Below are 21,110 nucleotides of genomic sequence, written 5' to 3'. Positions count from 1 at the left end.
CCCAGCACAAGAGTATGAACCTGTGTCCCAGGTTCTTCACTGCGCCTAACATTAAATCTCCACTAGCTTTATGTGTAACACATTTGATAGCAATAAAAAAGGCAAAAGAGAATATACTTTACTTTCGCAAAGAACTTGATTTCTTGTTCATAAGGAAATTGTTCTCCTTTGCCTCTGCTGCCACCATCTGTATAAGAAAAGATAATTATTTTTTTAAAATGTAGCCTTTTCTATTATTCTTAAACCATATTTCTCATATATTGAATTGCATACATTAATATACGGTATGTATGTAGCAATTTTATCCCTAACAGGTTTCTCCCTTTTTATCAGCAAAAGTGTGACAACTGGTTTAATCTCAGTGGTAGCGATCTATAATTGCTTGCAAAAACCATAGCTCAAGCCTCCCTAGTTCCTCCATTACTATTTCAAGATTGAATCAGCCTCCAAACTGAACTTAACACCATGCCTCTTTTTTCCACTTTTTCTTTTAAGTAACTAGGACAAGGAAATGACAGTGCCTGTCAGAAACAATCAGACTAGATAATACTACTCTCAACCCCCACCCAAATCATGAGTGTAGGTGAAAATTTAATTTTGCATATTAAAATTGAATATTGCATATTTAAAAAAGGAACAAGGAAGGAAAGTCACCAAATAGATACCTTGAACGCTGGAGTGTATTATAAATCGTTGGAACATAAATTTTCAAGACAATGCTCACTTGCATACTTGTATGAAATTTATTTAAACTAGACAGATTGCTTCCATTTTATATTTGTTTAAAAATTAAGACATATACCGAATGGTTTCTTCTTCTCTTCTTTAGGAACTTTATGATCTATTTATGTAAGACCCACATTCTTTTTATATGAACATGTGATGTATGATGTGAAGTTGCTCATTCGTTTTTTCTACTAAACAGTAATACTAATGTTAAAAACTTAATGATTTCCCACATTTTTTGGAGGACGTAATGGTCCTCCAAACCATGACATGCTAAGCCAAACCTCCTCTCCAGGAGAGGAGCTCGCAGACACTTTGCTTCTCCCCAGCCCTTTCTGATGCCATGCCAAGCTAATTCAAGGTTTGGCCTGGGGCTCATGGCTAAGTTATTTCCTCACTAACCATGATCTCTAACCAATGTTAAAATACAAAATATTTATTTACAGTGACTTACCAAACTCCAGAATATACTGATGGGCTTCATCCACATATCTTATCAGCTGCTGAAGAAAACTGTAAGCAAATCGTTTCTCGATAGAAGGCGTGTCTAATTCTAGATCCTTTAGACCTCTAGAACGACAAGAGCTTTCACTCAAACTTAGAACCCAAAAAATAGATTTTTGTACAAAAACTTGAAAATTATCACAAAGCTAGCTGTTGCGTTGTATATTCACCTACCTGCATATACTTTTAAAGTAATTTAGATTAAACTCATATTAATACAGCAAAAAATGTTTCTGTGTGTTTTACGTTAATTTTTGTTTCTCTTTTCAGTTTGGCATCATTTTGCCATGATTCAGATGTTAACCTAAACCACTGTACTGGCAAGTCTTAATATGAGACTCAGGTTGTCCTCTCCCTAATTCTCCTTCAATATTATTATTCCCTTCTGGTTGGTGGCGAACTATATCTTCAGGTTACATCCAAATCAACTATCTGTATCCCCTCAGCTGGACAGATCAACTGTCACTAGAGAAAAAAGCACCACTGTACAGGAATTTCCCTTATATTCCTCCTGTACCATCCTTCTTATTTTAAGGATTTGATGAAAAAGACTGATTGGGTGGCCTTTACAGCTTTCAGCTGTTTTAGGATGAGAAATGTGTCATTTTTATAGCATTACTACTTCATGAGCATTTCAGTTTTACAAACAAAAATGCACATATACTGGTGGTAGTCAACTAAATTTTGCTCAGAGTAGACCTGTTTAAATTAATGAAGCTAACTTAGTCATCTTTATTAATTTAAATGGGTCTGTTCTGAGTAAAAGACTTAGGCCCAGATTGAACTGACCAGATGCCAGCACAAGGGCTCCTCTTAGTGCAACAAGGTTCCCTACACCCAGCCGGCTCCCCCAAATTCACAATGGAATTCAGGGGAACCCCCAAAAGAGTGCAAGGGCGAAGAGGAAGGGCCATTCCACCTGGAAGCAGAAATGCTTGAATGACAAAAACTCTCACAAGAGTGCAGTGCTGAATTCTTCCCCATGGTTTTGTGGCTGCCGTCCAGTGTTCAGGAAAGGTTCAGAAACAGGAAAGAAAACTGGCTAAGATCTACAGGTTACAGAATAAAAGATGTTGGAAATGTGGAGAGGTAGATGGTGATTTCTACCATATGTGGTGGTTATGCAGCAAAGTGAAAGGATTCTGGGAATCAATTTACAACGAACTTAAAAAAAAATTTAAATACACGTTTCCCAAAAAACCTGAAGCTTTTCTGCTAGGAATGATGGGTAAAGAAATTAAAAAAGAAGATAAGGTACTATTCCTATATGCCACAACAGCCGCAAGAATCATGTTAGCACAAAATTGGAAAACGGAGGCTATACCTAATATAAGTGACTGGCAGGTTAAACTGACAAATTATGCCGAGCTCGCTAGAATAACGGGAAGAATAAGAGATCAAGATGAACAGAAATTTCATGACAATTGGGTTAAATATTGGATGTATATTGGAACCAAATTATAAAAGACACTGGCGGGACTGGAATAACTCTAACAGTAACGGGTTATTATCTAGAAGAGATAAAATACGTGCCTACAGAGTTTATCTGATACTTACCAAAGGAGTGGAGGGAGGTTCAAGGCTCGGCAGAGCCTAAAACTGTACTTATGATTTATGGAGTGGATATATTATGTGTAATCTATATATTGGATTTTGTATATGTCTATATGTATATATGTATAATATCAATAAAAATTTAACATGCAAAAAAAAAAAAAGAAACAGGAAAGAAAACAAAAAGAACTTCGCAGATATTTCAGATTTACTACTTGATTCACATTTTAAACAAAAACAAAACTTCCTGCCTTTTGTGTGCATATGTATTATTAAATAAATAAATAAATAAATAATATACACAGACCATATGGCAAAGGTTTAACTCAGCATTGTTTACCTTTTACCTAAAATCTATTGCAACACAGATTAGAATTTACCTTGAGACCACATATCCATTGATCTGTAGGAACTTCAGGATATCTTGTGCTTTCTCTCTGTCCTTGGCCTTTTCTTTGGCTGTCAGTGTATCATATGGAACAAGTAAGGGATGGTTTCCTCCTCCCACTGTTGTAAGTTAGAAAAATGACACCATAGTTAAGGCTGAGGGGTGGCCAACTTAGGATATATTGTGAATAACTTCAAAGAGGGATATATTACTGTTTTATTCCAAAATGCCCATAATGAACTTCCATAATTGATGGGATGCCGGATGCTATGATCCTATACATGACTGTGGCCTGATGGAAAGTCTTGCTCTTAAGCTTCGCTCCTGCACATAATGCTGCACAAACCGTTCTAATACTAAGACATTCACTCACCACCTTAGAATGTTCAGTTCACATTGAGTTCAGGAAAACATTGTACTTTGACCCGCTCTTAATGCATAGTTGATCACATCTACGGAACGTGATTATTATGCTCTTTTAAGTTTCCTATATCAATCATTAGTAATTGTTTTAAGTCTTACTATATTAATCATTGGTTATAATTTAATTAGGAGGTCTTCATGCCTGTCTAGTTCTGTGCTCCCTTTCCCAGTCTTTAATCTATTGGTGATTAATGCAACCTTTGCTTTGTACTTGAGTTAACCAATCAGCAATAATCACATATGTGGCAATGCTGTAATATTCAATAAAAGAGGCTCCTTGAGACTTGCTCGAGAGATGCCTCCCAGATGACACTCGCTACCTGTCTGTCGTTATTTCAACCCAACACATAATTCATTAAGCACATTACGGTTTAGTCATAGGTAAAAAAAATATATACATTATGCAAAAAAGTACAACATTTAAAAACATAAAAGATTTGACAATTCAAATGCCAGAATCAAGGGGTCCTCACTGCCATGGCAAGTTTGTGGGGTGCAGAGGAAGAATTATTGGGCCAGAGCAGGTGCCTCACAGAAACAAGGCACGGGGCCATGCTTGCTAAGGTCCCACGTTGGTGAAAGAGAGACCGCAACAACAGAATGAGAGTGGGAAAGTATCCAGAAGATCAGTTTCATGTGGGATGGGAAATAGCAAGACACTCCTAAGGCTGGAGGAGTTCTCCCAGAGAAAGAGCTGCCTTATACAGTGGTGCCTCGCAAGACGAAAAGAATCTGTTCCGCGAGTCTCTTCGTCTTGCGGTTTTTTCGTCTTGTGAAGCAAGCCCATTAGCGGCTTAGCGGATCAGCTGATAAGCGGCTTAGCGGATCAGCTGTTAAGCGGCTTAGCGGATCAGCTGATAAGCGGCTTAGCGATCAGCTGTTAAGCGGTTTAGCGGATCAGCTGATAAGCGGCTTAGCGATCAGCTGTTAAGCGGCTTAGCGGCTTAGCGGATCAGCTGATAAGCGGCTTAGTGGCTTGGGAAAAGGGGGGGGGGGAGGAAAAAAACCCCGCAGGAACTCGCAATACATTTTCGTCTTGCGAAGCAAGCCCATAGGAAATTCGTTTTGCAAAGCACCTCCAAAATGGAAAACCCTTTCGTCTTGCGGGTTTTCCATCTTGCGAGGCATTCGTCTTGCGGGGCACCACTGTAGGTAGCTAATATGGGTAACCACTTCACACCTGCCTCTCCTCACAAGGAGACTAGTTTATTAGATAGAGGTTGGGCTTGGCTTCAGTGTCACAAGAAAGATATCACAGCGGTCTAACTATGCCCATCTCCCTAAGCATCTTGTAGGGAGGGAGTACAACTAACCACTTTCACACTGGTCTTAGCTGATGCACGTACTTCATCTTCCTTCAACAAAGTTGTGGTCTGTTTAATCCAAACCATTCATGTCTGCATCTTCTTCCTCCCAAGGCCCGAGGGAGGAGGGGCGCTGAGCAGCTCCATCTCCCAGTGCATAACACAATCAACTTAAATCTATGCACTACTCGTGAGGCAAGTCCACTATTCTTTCATTACCTCATCATTTGTAGGGTTAATATATGGATTTTTAAAAAATGAATTTCTCCCCACCTAGCATTCTTGAAAAGGGAGTCAGAGAATCACTTCTGCTTCTCCAAAGTGCTTTTTTCAATGCACTGGGGGTTAAAGCCATTATTCTTTGCACAGAGATATTAAGCATCAAAAGGGAACAGAGCACCAAATGAGTGCCTAATAACCCACTAAAGACCAGACATTAAAGACGTCAGCACATGATATATTATATGCATTTCTGATATGCTGTTTTAACAGTTGAATACAAATATTAAAGAGGATGGCAAGCAATATGTCTGCCTAGCAGGAGAAATCGGTGCAAGCAGGGCAGCGTTGCCCACCTGCCTTCCAAATATCAGGCATCCCTCATGGTTCCTAGGGAGAAGGATGAGGCATGGAATGTGTGCAGCATTGGTGTCCTGACACCATACTCCCACACCTTTCTGAATTCCCCACTCTTCACCATCTCCCTCTCAGGAACCAGCAGTGACACTTAGTGATCAGAAGACACAAGAGCAAAGTTGCCCTCTGTCCTGCCAGTGCTGGATTTACGTAAAAGCTAAACAAGCTACAGCTTAGGGCCCCACTCTCTTGGGGGCCCCAAAAAAATTTAAAGGGGAAAAAACCCTGGGTGTACATTTCCAAAAAATAAAATAAAACCTACATACAGCAACTGTGTTTTGTGTTGTAAGTAATGATGTAAGTAATGGGCCACCAATCATTTTAAGTTAGAGCTTAATAATTATTTCACTATTAATATACATCTTAATTGTATTTCAGTTCAACAATTACTTTGTTAAAATACATATTTTGTTATGTGCAAATGGCTTTAGATACCTATTAGGTCCATAAATTACCATATAGCAGATATTCAACACAAAAAACAGCAACGATTTGCTGTTGACAAAGGACAGCTGGACATATAAAGGGCCCCATTACCTTCAGTGGCTTAGGGCCTCATCAAACCTAAATCCTGCCCTGTGCCCTGCCCTGCCTGTAACTGCTATGATAGAAATGAATCTTTGCTAAAACTTTTCCAGTAGCATAAAGGAAAGAAGAATCAAAAATGTGACTCAACTTTGCAAAGCTAAACACACTTTCCAGCACATTACCACCCCCTCACTGCTAAAACAGGCAACGCTTGACTTTATCTTCTGAGGTTTTAAACTGCATTTTGCTTTTTTTCTATTATCTGTTTTCATACTTACAGTTGGGAATGAAAATCCTCAATCTGACAAGATGTAGTTATGAGGTTGTCATTTAGCTAAAAGATAATTTCTCACAGTTCTATATTGTGGGCATCAGTCAAGAATTAATGTATTCTCTGCTAGCAACATCTTTTTACCTACTAAGGCATGCACTTTAACTTGGATAAGGCAAGGAAGACATTGAAGCAAATGCTTGCCTTTAGATTTTGACATAGTATTCTAAATGAACATGGCATTGAAAGGTTTAAAAAGTAGATATAGCAAATTATGAGGTGGGATAGGAGTTTAAAATGGTTGGCAAAGACAAGTGGTGTTTGGATGGCTTCTGTCTGTGTATGTTTTAATGCATATTGTAGGAAATAACATGGTTTGAAAAACTCTGAGGCCTTATTTTTTAAAATTTAATAGCTGATATATACATTAAGAATTACTAGGTGGGATAACCCATACTGTGTATCAGTATTATTCTGTTCCAAAATTATTCCCAAATCAATATCTTCAAAATGCACAATGATTTCTTTGTATTTTTTGCATAGTATCATTAGTATATGTAGCCCTTCATACATATGTAAGCCAAAACAAACCCTGGTCCCTGCTGTACTACTCAGGCCAAATATTTTTATTAACTTCCAGAATGTATTTATATGTTCTAAACATATGTATATCTGAATCTATACCCTAAAAACCTGGGTGAATTATTGCAATCCTGTTTTTTTTAAAATTAATGATTATGGTTAGGAAACCCAAGCTAATAATTCATACGTTTGTAAAACTATAAGCAAATTCTTTACCTTTTGCTTCAAGCTCCATCTTCTTTTTCTTTGCCCATATATTGTGGTAGTTTTCAGCCATCATTTCAGCCATAGCCTGATGAAATAAAAGGATTTGTTTCATAACAGCTAATCTTAAGTCATGCTTGTTATGCATTTTTGTTTTATTGTTTTAGGATATGGCAGTTAGCTTCACAATAGCCAATTTTAAATGAAGCTTCTTTTGCATTTATTTTTACATTATTATGCTTTTGCTAAAGTTGCAATGGTGCACTTCAGATCCCCCCGCCCCAATAATTAGCTTCCTAGTACATTAATTTTACAAATCTAAGCTTCAAGAAATGATCTCAAACATTAGAAATGTTTGCTTTAATGCAGAGAATTGGTAAAAACTGTCACACAACAGATTTCTCCTCTGCTACATTGGCTCTTATCCCTAATCACTGCCATGGCACAGAATTAATTGTTATTGCAGTTCTTAATTGTTCTAACTGATTTATCTTCTTGAATTTTTTTTCAAACCAAAAAACTACTCAAGATACATTGAAGAAGCTGTACGCTGTTCTCTGCTTGGGACTACTCTTTGTAGTCCACTTTTTGTAACCGAAATTATAATACAAATGTTGAATTTAAGCACCTACAATAGCACCCACTAGTTTTTGCTGCAAAGACTAACCTGCTTAACCCTCTGGAAATTCTTAAAATTGTACAGATGTCATATATATTTATGAATGATAGCTACCAGAGGATAAGCAGGGAACTTGCATTGTACAAACATGGTGAAAGAAACAAAAGCTTTCTTAAATGTTTCTAATACATGACATTAGCTGTGATATGACTTACATGCAGTTCTCTGGAGAGCGTAACATTACTCATGTCAATTGCACGAGGGCTATAACCATGGACAGTATCTACAGAAACCTGAGTAAATATTAACAGATGTGTAAAAAAAGTAAAAAGAATAACCAAATACAAGTTTTAAAGTTAAATGACAACTTACAAAGGATAAGAGGTTTATTAACAAATCCATCGGGAAAGAGGGAGCAATTGACAATCAGCCTACACATATTTCTCTATTAAAATGCAAAATGCTGCAGATTAATAAGAGTTAGGCACAGTCCAGATAATTTTTTTTATAATAAAAAAACATTGTTAGTACAATACTGACATTTTTGGGACTTTATGAAACTGCATTGTGCCAATTTTCCATTTATCTAAATGAATAATTGGCATGTGCAAGGAATCACAGTGAAATCAAATAGAAATGGAACCAAAAGATGAGACATGCTGAGCATTAATACGATATTCTTCCAAAAACTACAGGTACAGGATACAAATTTCAACTTGAAGAAATGGTCTCTCTACTGGAAAAGGCAAAGAATATTTTAAAGAAATGAATGCTACCATTTCTCTTTCCCCAGAATCTCTCTTGGTACACTATCCAAAAAATAATAATGGACTTTGTTGTAGATTAAAGTTATTTTCTAGAAAATACTGCAATCCTGATAATCATTTATCAGGAATAGTTGCGATTACCTATACAGAGTAATCCAAACTCCTGACCTGCCAAGCTGGAGGAGTTAGGATGTGATGGAAATCTTGCTGCACAAGGTTCCACTGGTCTGGGGGCATGTCTGCTACCATGGAGGTCTCTGTTCCATGTACCAACAACAGAAGCAAACATCCCTCTCCCTTCAGTAACAGCCAGCATAAACCCCCAAAACTGGGTGGGGAGGAAACAGACTTAGTTGGCAAATGTTCCATTGGAACATAAGCCAATCCAGCTACCAGCAATGGACCTAATCTGAGTCTCTCTGCTGTACCAGCCTGGAGTTGGCAGAGCAAAGAACAACAGTTGTGTATCACCTTCTGCCCTGGGCCAGCATAAGCAGCAGAACCTCAGATATGTTGGTGGCTCCAACGCTCCACTGAACTGATGCTCCTGGCCAGGAGTTGGGATTGCAGCCCTAAGACTCTTTATAAATAGCAAGTTTTTTTAAAAAAACACATACAAAATAGCGTCACAACACTGTATAATTCAATCTGTATTACTTGATTCGTTCAAAACTTCACACACAGCTTTAGAATTTTCCTCACCTCTTTTTCCTACGTGTGCAACACAACTGAAGTACAGCAGCAAATAAAGCTGGTACGTGATTATTTTTCATGATAGTATGCCAAATCCTCCTCTACATCTAAACTAGTCCTTTATATTTATTACCCTTTGGATGCCTGAGATTATGTTACTCGGTAGAAGCAAACACTTGCAGCACGATAGAGGATGTACCTGACTTGTCTGTGATATTCGGCGTGGCCTGTTATAAAGAGCCATAGTATCTCCTTCCCTCGTTCTTTCAACCCGCCATCCCCAAGCAAGCATGGTTTTCAAGGACTCCTTGATTGGCCATCTGTAAATTTCTTTCTCCTAGGGAAAGCAAATAGATGATTATGTTTTTAGTTATCAAGTAGCTGAGAGGACAGTACACTCTCTTATAACACTGTTTATTATATTTTAATTATTACATACCGGTAATTTAATAGTAATCTAATAGTTGCCTAGGTAAGTCCCAGACGTCTAGCCAACTCTGGTATAGCATTAAAATGTAAGAATAACTGGCACACTACCCAGCATGTCCACATTGGAATGCAGAAATATAGCTTGATTCTACAAATATTCATTTTAAAACAAGTTTCACTGCAGTCAACGTAACAAACTTTTCACACACAAAAATGGAATCAGAGGTGGGCTGCAAGGATGAATTGCAATATCACTGTATGAAGTAGAGATGATGAAGTTACACTACCAGCCATCTCAGATTATCTCAACAGGTGTACACAAGACAAGACGAGGGAAGTCTTGGACAAAACAAGAAGAATGATAAGCCCATCACTTAAACTCAATATGTCAACGTAGGCCAAAGAGAGAGAAGCAAATTATTTGTTAAAAGGTGCAGCTCATGTAAAGGTTTGATGAAAAGATTCATAAAGAGGGTAGCCCTGACATGAGGTGAAAAACTGAGGAATCTAATTCTATGTGTTTAGAATTCATAGATAAGCCATTCTATTTTTAGGGAGGCCACCAAGGAACAAGACACATTGGAAATTTTAAGTAACATTCTTGTTACACAGTCTAGCTCCTGATGGGCATCCAGCCATATGAGGGATGCCCTGGTAAACACTGAGGATGGACACAAGTGTTGAGCAGCAAGGACAGCTGCCACATGTGCTCTGCATAAGGTGAAGTCCAGTCACCATTCTGAAGAGTCCTTAAACTGTGCATTCCCATTTTTAGGAAGAAGGAATTTAGCAATGAAGGTGACACATGATTATCCATGGCTGGGTTTTTCAGCATATTCATAAACTGTTGGTCAGTGTTACAAAACCTATTGGCTATGATGACTTTTTTTATATTGTAATGAAGTGCCCTACTCTCTTTCCTCTCTCACAAGTCCTGCCTCAGACCAGACGAGAAACTTCAGACTGGTGGAACGTGCTCAATTTGCACAAAGATATCATTAATCCCGTCTTCCTAACTTAGAATGTGTTCTAATATATGAGAGGAGTTCTAACAACCAAGGGATTTGTCTATTGTTTTAGATATCACTAAAGTTAATTTTAATAATAAAATGAAAATATCACCACAAACAAAACATTTGATATGAACTTCTTACCTTTTCTGCTAACAGTTTATATTGTTTCATTAATGGCTGCACTTTGGAAGATTCTGAGTATGTTTCACCATATATCCACCCATTTGCAAACTGATAAAAATAAAAAGCGGGAGGGAATAAGCTGAACAGGAATCTTGATGTCATTTATGTTTTGGATGGTGTTTTTGCATGCTATCATTATGCTATACCCACTTGTCCAAGAGAACTAGACTCACCAGCATATTTTTGCCTTGGTTATTTTGAACTTAAAATGACTTAACGGCTGTAATAACAATATCCTATATTCTAATTAGTCATGCAATAACTAAGAACTTCTTATCATATATATGATTATTAAGAACTTCTTATCATATATACTAATAGTGAACTCATTCTCAGAATACTAATGTAGCCAAAACAGCTACATTATCCATGCACAGGCTAAGAGGAACCCAAAGGTTTGCAAAAGTTTTTTTTTAAAGATGGGGGAAGAAAATCATCCCCTCCCCAACAACAACAAAAACAGCCCATTGACTGAGCACACTTAGAGGGCATGGAATGCTGACTAAGTGTTAGGGAATGGAAACAGAAATGTGGCTGAGGAGGTAGAACAGAGTGGAGCACTCCAGTGCACCATTGTGCTGCAGGTCCCATCTATGGAGAGAATTTTCTGAAAATCTCGGTGTCAAACTTATCTTTGCTGCTTGTTTTTCATTTCTGTCTGTCTCGCTCCTTGGTTTCAACAAGAAGCAAGGTTTTTTAATTGGTTGCCCTAAATATGTGAATAATTCTCGCATATAATATGCAGTATTATATGAATAATATTACATGTATATACTCTCCAGGTTTCCTAAAGTAACAGGTGCATACAACAATGAATATAATTGTTTAAAAATACTCATGTATTAATACCTATAAATTTATGCTGCAGAAATATAATACTGAATGACACTTGAGTCTTTTATATGTATAATATACAATTTTTGCATATAATTTTGCATATAATTAGTTGGCTCAGATGTAATGGGAGACTTGATATAATGGGGGGAAAGCTCAATTGGGGCAGAACCACCAAATTCTGAGAATAAATCCATTTAAAGTGGATTATTCCAGCTTCCCTAGTCCCAACTATAGTAGATATAGACTTAAATCAAGTGCATTTTAAAACAAATAGTAACTAAAAGCTTGCATGTGTATGTTGTGGTCATGAAACTTATATTTTTACCACACAAGAGGTGCTCTTCAAAGAGAACAATTTTTTTTAAAGGACCATATATTAAATAGTGCATGCATGATGCAGAAGCATTGTAAATATACCTGGCATCCATCCACCCCACGGCACTAATATGCACCGTTGGTAAAATTGGATCAGATACTTATGATTTCTATTTTTCTAGATCTACAATGTCATTTTCCAGATAGAAGGCAACCATGCAAATGCAACCATCCAAATATCTGATAACAAACATAAACATCCTTACTAAAAGCAAAAAGCAAAGAAAAAGTGTTAACTAATTAGATTAGTATAAATGTAAAAACAGGGACTACTCATTTACTGAAACTCAGAAGATAAATGCATTTAAAGAAAACTTTTTGATTAAAGAAAGAAGACTGTTCTACTCATGCAACATAAACAAGATTCCATGATGGATACTAAAAATGGAAAATGTGTTTCAGACTATTATCCAGACAGATTTTTAATACTTTAAATATGCTTTGGGGGGAAAAGTTGCTAAACATTTTACCTTTTCCATGCACCATTTATCATGGGAATGTTCTGCATATTTGTTAATAAAGTAGTCTAGCTTTTCAGGAATTGTAATGCTAGATAAGAAAATACAAGACCAGGATTAATAATATATATAATAAATTGTGCATTCCTTTTAATCCTTCTTTCATAAAAAACAGTTGATCATAACATACTTAGAGCCCTAAAAGAGCTTGAGACCAGCAAATACCTAGCAGCCCACCCCCCACCCCCCAATATAGACCAAGTTAAGCTTCGATATGTTCCAAGGAAACCCTGCTGATCATTACAAAACCAGCCAAATGTTGTTTGGTAATAACATGTAAGTGGACCTCCTCTGTGATGACCCCCTTTGGAATACTTTCCCTGAAGTGGTCCAAGAAGTGGTTACAGTAATCAGCTTTAAGTGCCTCTTCAATATACAATACTTGTCTCCCCAGCTTTCCCACAAGGCAGCAAAGGTTTAGGATCAGAGTTTTCCTTCTCCTTGATTGGCTACCTTCCCAGATTGACAAGCATCATCTGCCCCTCACTTCCCTCTATAGCCTGTGCAGAAACTGCCTTCTTGACCGTCAGACCCACTATTGGTCTCATCTGCTCAATCTGCCAGAGCCAGGGGAAGTCTCTAGCTCACTGAGGATTAGAGACCCATGAGCTACCTTCACCTTGTTTAGCCAGCCAGCTGAAGTTGTTTCCTGGGATGTGGCTGCTGTTGCATGCGGACAGCTTCTAGGAACCGCAGGCGAGAGCTGAGTGCGTGTTGGACAAAATACACCAGAAGTGGCACAACAGTATAATAAATCCTTACTTTGAAGTATCAACAGGTTGTGGGTTAAAGTTCCCATCTGAATCCATGGACGCTTGCTTTTCCATCACACCCACATAGTTTGATTCCATGTAATCAGGAGGCAAAGCCCCAGCCACTGCACTCAGGCACGGCAAGGCCAGTTTGAATAGTTCCTGTTCATATTTCTGGGAAGACAAAGTAGAATACAAAAGACCTAGCAATGAATTGAGACAGCCTCTATTTTTGCTGGAAAATTAGCAATGTTTTAGTATCTGAGCTAGCATCACTTGTACTTTTGATCTACCATGGCGTGTACATTCAGGATCTTCTCTATGCAAATAGCACTGGAGGGAGGGGTTAAATTTCTCCTCCATATCTATGGTGATCCTGATTATTATTACCCCATCCCACAGGGCTGATGTCAGTCGAATTTTTCAAAACATGACATTAAATACAAAGATGAGTCCTTAGGTGGTTCCAGGGCACCACCATTCACTTAAAAAAAGAGGGGGTAGTGCGAAATCTTTTTCTGAAACCAGCTTTCTGCCATCTTCTCTATTTTATCCCATTTATTTACTTTATTTATTTGCATTCTACAGAGCGCTCCAAAACTGAAGGATAACAAGTAGTATATATTGGTGAACATGGTAATTATAATGGCCTTATCAAAAGGAGTGGAATCATGAAGCAGCCACCATGTAAAGTGTCCTCACAATTTGGCAGGACTGCAGACATGGCCTCCAATGTGGTATGAGGAGCTATTGCCAGAATTATCAGAGGAAATAAAACCTGGCATGCATGTGCAAGCACTTGTTTATACACAAAGGAGTCACATTTTGTATGTAATGCACAATTATTATTGCATATTTGGAAATTATTCATTTTCAGAGAATACTGTCTTAACATTACGTTAAAAGCCAGGGATCCTGGTACAATAATTTAGTTGCATTCATGGCTATAAATTGTCATTTTTATATACTTATTTTATTAGGCAATCAAACTTTGCTGGGGAAACTATGAAGAACATTTAATAAAGGGTTTGCAGGAACATCCATTTCTCAAAAAAGACATTAGAAAAATAAGAGTACATTATTCTTCCAACATGCTTAAAACATAAACTTAAAAGTTACCTTTTGAGATAAGGCATCAAAAATACCCCAGAACAACTTCCTGGACAAATGAAGTTCTTCTTCTGAAGCAGCACCAAAGTTGCCCCATCCTCCTGGTAAACAGTAATACTTCCAACATCTTTCATAATGATTTGTCAGCAACTTGGGAGGGGAAAAAATAACTCAGTTTCAGAGAATCCACTATAAACTTTGTAGAGCAGTTAGGTATGATCCGTTTCAGGTACTGAGACATAGACCTCCAGGTATAGGGCAATATAATAATAATAATAATAATAATAATAATAATAATAATAATAATGATGATGATCTGTTTTGAAGAGTGTGCTGGATGTAAATGACTGTGACGAAATGTTTTTGCTTCACAGTGTAGTCAAAATGCTGTTATCAGATCTAGATTCTGAGGGATGATGGTAAGTGGCAGTTGTATATTCTGAAAGGGAAGATTAAAGACCACACTCACCTTAAGAGGCATCTTTGCATGCTCATTTAGCAGTGGAATATCAAACACTAATCTTCTCAACAAATGTTGCATCATTGAAGGCCTCAGCTGACTGCAAGTAGAAAGAATAAAGTGAGTAGAAAATGTGTTCTACTGTTGGAGGATAGCAAGCAACCGACTTTGCAGACCTTATCCAAACAGTGTAGAGTTTATTCTGCACATGTCTGTTTATACTTTGTTGTATTTCTTTGGATTCTCTTATGACTTATGAGAATAATTTTAAGAAACCCATAAACTTGTATTCATCCATTCCAATCCAACCCTATGAATATTCACAGTTCAATGGAATTTATTCCCAAAGAGGTGTAATGTCCTGTTGCTATTTCAAAGCATCCTGAGCACATTCAAAGCATCTGTAATATATTTTAATCTTTGCTGGAAGCCGCCCAGAGTGGCTGGGGAAACCCAGCCAGATGGGCAGCGCACAGATAATATTATTATTATTATTATTATTATTATTATTATTATTATTATCTTGAGTACATTATCAGGGAGGTGACATATTGGGATTATAATATACAATATATTGGGCAGCTCCCAACAGAATACTAAAAACACGATAAAATATCAAACATTAAAAACATTTATCACCAATGTTATTAAGAGGCACTTTCGCTCTAGAAACTAATTTTCCTATAAATCCCAGAAGTATACACTTACCCACATATGGAGAGTAGGCATTCTTCAATAGAGTCCCGTTGAGCTTTGGTAAGAGAGCAGCCCTTGGAAAGTCGGTACACAGTATGTAGCAAGGAATCTATAAGGGAAGCATGGTGTTCTGTGCCAGCAAAAAGAGGAGCACATCTAGTTAATAAAGGCAAAACAGCAGTGCAGAGGTACCGATTGAGAGCCAGGGCCATATCTGTAGCACTCAGAGCAACCTATAAAATAAATTGTAAAGCTATTAAGGTAGGTAAGTTTTGTTCTATACAAAATGGTTACATAGTAACATGATGACAATCTATTAGGTTTGCTTTCAAGGAAGGCAAGATGAATTTTATAGGAATAAAAGGAAATTATGAGTGTGCTAGACTTGTTTTGTTTTCCTCTACCATTTGTTTTCAATATTTAAAACACTCATATATTTGCTAAAATCACATAACATGTTTATTATTTCACATTTCATTTCCCATTGTTTTAATTGGAAGATTCAGCTGTCTGTAATCACAAAATATAAAACAATAAAAATAAGAACAGTCAAAATAATTAATTTACAAAATGCCTGTGTAATGTAATGTAATTACGAACTCCTCAGATGGTGTGAACTGCTGAGAGTGCCATACAATGATGTTTACGCACCTACTAAATACATTTTTGTTTAGGCACTTCTGAGGTGTAACCCAGTCATTTATGGAAGATTAATTTTATATTTTATGAAACATTTTGCTGTTTTAGAGTCTGATTTTAAAAAAAAAAACTTTTATTGTTCACAGATTTTGTGTTTCTGCAGTTTATTTTATTTTTTTTACTTTACACTGCTTCAATGGCTTTGTGCTCTGAATTTATCTAAACATTTGTTTATTATTAGTAGATAATAATATCTTACATGAAAAATTGAATTTGTCTAAAGTTATACAATACATCCATGGAATCTGAAGTCTCCCAACTTTCAATGCTCAATTCTAGAGTATTGCAAAAACTTTCCTTATCATTTTTGAGAAGTCAGAATACATGCATGGTATAGATCTAGATCAAAGAGAGAACCTAGTAATCAAAAGTTAATTGTTACCGTATCTAATGAAGCAGCAGCACGAAGATCTGGCAGAAAGCCAACTTCAAGAAGGTGTAGAAGAAAATCCTGGTCTTCAATCCCATAGACCCTGTCAAGGAACAATACCATGGCTGCCTTGTGGTCTGGGCAAAACCCCTCTGACATATCAGGTTCCACCACAGTGCCATCTGGGGAAAAAAAATCAATTACACAGATTTCTGGTACTGATACAAGCAAATTGTACCTGCAACAAAATGTTGCAGCATGGAGTGCTTCTGTTCAGGATTTCGGGCAATCCAATTCATTCCTCCTCCCCTCTAGTTTTCCCCTCTGACATTAGTCAGCCAACAGTCCATGTCCACTGAGCATGTTCAGTCCTCAAATGGCTTGTTTCCCCTGAAATTTTTTCTGTATCAGCAAACCTGGGATTCTCCCAAGACTTATGGTATCATACCTCCCTCTTGAGCATTGATGGTACCAACTTGCCTACATAAGGACCGGCTCTCAGAGAACTGAGATCACTATTAGGATATATGATTGCATAACTACTTCCTGCCAAGAAGAATGAGTGTATGAACATCCTCTAGACATCCTCTAGATGGCTTACCCATTTTCTTGACTGAATAAAGGGAATTTGGCAGATAAAACCTAAATCATTCCAATCACAAGCACTATGGCATCCTTGTTATTGCAAATATTGATACTGAACATCTAGTTATTGGTTTACTATCTTCGAATCATTATTTAATAATCACATACTCCTGAAATTCTACAACTGAGAGGCTCGTGACAAGGAAAGTCAGTGTGAATTTCTGTTTCATTTCCATTTTAATTTTCATACATATTTGAGAAAAAGGTATTGTAAATCAGTCAAGCTTTTTATGTTAGAACATATCAGAAATAAAAATGGAACACTTTTCTTACCTTTTGCTATTGTTGGCATGTGGAAAGGAATACTAATCACACCCACCAAATCTTCCAAAGGAATCAAAGACCGCAGAATGGATCGTATTCTAATTGCTTCCCCTTTGCCAGCATGGATTAGCTAACGAAGGAGTAATGCAAGCATTTGTTTATATGATTGATATCATAATATGTACACTTATTATTCATAAGCAAGAGAGTAACAGTGATGATTTCAAACAATGATTTAAAAATCTAGAATACTGGGGGGCTACAGCAAAGCTTAACATACAGGTATTCATGAGAAGCTAGAGTTATAGTACACAGTATATTGACACTAGGTTGGAAAGTTGTAGTGCTCGTGTTAAGTATGTTTGGAAAGCTTCACTCACTTAGAATTGAAGAGGTAACGGTGTCAATGGTTCCATTTCCCTGTATGCTAAAGTGCTGTTATGCTTAAAAAGTCTGAATGGATAAAGCCAAAACTCAAGTTTCTCAAGAGTATACCACCAACAACAGCAGCAACTTACAACTTGATACCCATTCAGAAACAGCAGTACTATTAAACCTGTGCTCTGATTTTAACCAATTAGCAGCAAGTAGATGTTAAACAAGGATGATAAACACTAGTAAACAACAGAACCTACATGCATTTCTGGAGCACAGCGTCCTAGGAGATCAATCAAAGCAGCATAAAAGGTCATGATGGCATTTCCCATGTGAATGGTATCATCTTCTTCTTCCACCTCACTTCTGTTTAATTTATTTTCCCAACAGGAAGGAAAAAAGAGGGTCAGCGAGGAATTTGTTATGGAAGTTTAACTTTGTTACAAAAGCAAGACTAGGTTTTATCCCTGGCACATCTAATAATAATTGCCTCAGACTGACTCTGGAGTCCAGTTATGTAGACTTCTAACATTGCTCCACAAGAAAATGTAGCTTGAGGTATCTCTTTTACATTTATGTAATGAGCCATCCACATGTAGTCACTGGGAGCCCTATGCTAATTCAGTGAAGATTACCTTCATGGGGCACTGTGAATCAAACCACAAAGGGAACAATGCCAGGCTGCTGAAGGCAGGTAAGCTGCTACCTCAAGTGGTGGCAAAGGGTGTGTGTGTGTTTTTCTGTCTCTAAAAAGAGGTGTGGGGCTTGGCCATCTCTTCAAAGGTAAGCCAATCCCCCAAAGTTCTTAGAATTTGCCCTCCCTCTGGTAATTACAGACTTTTTCATGAGAGATGGTCCCATGAAAGGTGTGTGGGGAGGAGTTATTTGGCCCAGCCTTAAACCCTTCCTCCCACACCTGCAATAAATGGACTTACACCACCTGATATTTAAGAACCATGGAAAGACGACTGCTCTGCCCCAAAATGCATTATACAGTATTTATTTTCCAAAGCACCTTAGTAATACATTGATATATTCCATTGCTAGTAAGTTATGTAAAGTCAGTGAATTATGGTACTGATTCAGGAGTAATAGAAGATGTCAAATTCAAGGCAAATATCTGCCTATTTGTGGTATAATAAAATACTACTATTCTGATTTACAACAAACAGAAAATGTACTATTATTACGAATACTCCCAAAAGTTTCAAATGTTGAATTCTTGGGGACTATTGCATTTAGAAACCTGTTAGGTTTGGCAGCTGACAAAGTATTTGCAAATTATTAATAAAGCCTTATTTTAGAAAACTGAATTCTGTAAGACCTATTACAAAATGGGTCTGGGGAAGTTAACCCCTTCTTTACTACCTACAGTGTTTTATTGGATCCACTACTCGGTGAAGGTCCATCTCTTGTGGGGTCTTCTGATATGTTTATGGCTTCCTCCATGGCAGCAAGCAGGCCATTTCCACCTTCTCCTCTCAGTGCTGGTCCAAAACATTCAGGACGTCGAATGAGCAGTCTCACCACCACATTGGCATTCTCTTCAACGCTCTCTCCTACAGTCAGTAAGGAAGGCCACAGCCAAAGTCACAATCCAGGGCTTACATGGGGGTGGGAACAAGCCTAGATGAACTGGTACCAGCACCATGTTGCTGTGCCAGATGGAGCAGAAATGTTATTCATTACATGATCCAGCTGTAATGACAGCCTCCTAAGAGTGACGGGAGAAACCCACGTCTAAGTAAGCTGAGAAGGTGACTATTATTATTCTGGCTGCAAGTAGGGCAATCCAACTATATCCAGATCAGGAAACATTGGAATGCCTAGCCAAATCAACCTTTACAAGCCATTTAGAGGACTTTCTGATTTCTGACATATTGTTGGGAAGTAGAAAAGTGAAAGAAACACGGACAAAAAGTAAGGGGCTAGGGTGAAAAAGACTTGGGGGAAGGGAGTTGAAATGGACACTTGGAGTGTGCATATAGATGAATTTTAACACTCATCCAGTGTTACCAAATGCTTATTTTAGTTCACTCTTTTGTTGCTTCAACCTCTTTGCTACAACAGTACTTTCATCATATTCTTAGCCACCCTGGTTCAAGGTAAAGAACAGTCATCTTGAAATCATTGCAATCTAGAGCCTGCATATTCAGATTTGTAAAGGCTAATGTTTTATCAATGATTGCAATATTCTGCAAAAGCTTGCCCTACAGCCACTTGCACATACAACACACCACTTACAAATCAGCAAAGAACAAAAGGAGAATAATTAGAAAATTTATGTCACAGTTACACAGGCATATAACAAAACAGAAAGCAATATAACTGTTCCCATATTTAAAAAATAGAATACAAAATAACATTTCCCAATTTTAGCCCTTCAAAACAAATGAGAAAGGCTGGTGACATAAAACACAAGAGGAGCACCACTTAATTTGGTGCATTAGTAGCAGTGGTAGTCAAAGGTTTATATAATTATTTCGGAACAACAATAGTGGTACAAAATTAATAGGCTCCTACAGTACCATTGCAAAAAACAGCAAAACGAAGAAAATCCAAGTATCGTTCTCCTTCCACTGGGTTCCATCCAATATCTGGGTAACCTTTAGAAATCAGCAATGAGCAGCTTTGCAAACCACATCCAGCCAAGTAGCGGACTACCTAAGAACAAGGCAAAATTAAACAAAAGAGGCATTTACTGCAAAAAAAGAAGAAAAAGCTCAAGCCAGTATTCTAATAGGAAGTCCTCTTTTACTCCCTTTTCAATAGACTGGCTATTGCAGCAGCAGAAACCCAAAGAAAAACTAATGCTATTCTAGGCTGCATCAACAAGAAGTATAGTGTCTAAATGAAGGGAAGTCACCGTCCTGCTCTCTTCTGCCTTGGTCAGACCACACCTGTAATACTGTGTCCAGTTCTGGGTTCCACAATTTAAGAAGGATATTGACAAGCTGAAATGTGTGCAGAGGAGGGCAACCAAGATTGGTTTCTAATGCTCTAGAAACCAAGCATTATGAGGAACGGTTGAGGAGACTGAGAAGAGATTTGATAGCCATCTTCAAACACCGTATCTCAAGGACTGTCACGTGAAAGGTGGAGCAAGCTTGTTTTCTCCTGCTATGGAGGGTAGGACCCAAACCCATGGAGTCAAGTTACAAGAAAGGAGAATCTGATGAAACATC

The 21,110-nt window shown here is 37.6% G+C and overlaps 1 protein-coding gene across 1 annotated transcript in view; it reads right to left on the bottom strand.

The window, feature by feature from the left end:
• The window catches only part of RYR2 (ryanodine receptor 2), a 246,664-nt gene that overhangs the window by 83,890 nt on the left and 141,664 nt on the right, over nt 1-21,110 (bottom strand). Inside the window, 17 exon segments of the mRNA XM_083606142.1 lie at nt 123-187; nt 1,181-1,296; nt 3,165-3,291; nt 7,133-7,208; nt 7,955-8,032; nt 9,399-9,536; nt 10,783-10,872; nt 12,507-12,585; nt 13,317-13,480; nt 14,426-14,566; nt 14,886-14,976; nt 15,585-15,805; nt 16,654-16,823; nt 17,560-17,680; nt 18,186-18,291; nt 19,298-19,484; nt 20,454-20,589. Coding sequence (XP_083462268.1) covers nt 123-187; nt 1,181-1,296; nt 3,165-3,291; nt 7,133-7,208; nt 7,955-8,032; nt 9,399-9,536; nt 10,783-10,872; nt 12,507-12,585; nt 13,317-13,480; nt 14,426-14,566; nt 14,886-14,976; nt 15,585-15,805; nt 16,654-16,823; nt 17,560-17,680; nt 18,186-18,291; nt 19,298-19,484; nt 20,454-20,589 — 2,106 coding nt within the window.

The sequence above is a fragment of the Podarcis filfolensis genome, assembly GCF_964270895.1.
Source record: "Podarcis filfolensis genome assembly, chromosome: 3".
Lineage (NCBI taxonomy): Eukaryota > Metazoa > Chordata > Lepidosauria > Squamata > Lacertidae > Podarcis > Podarcis filfolensis.
This window is presented reverse-complemented; position numbering and strand designations above follow the sequence as displayed.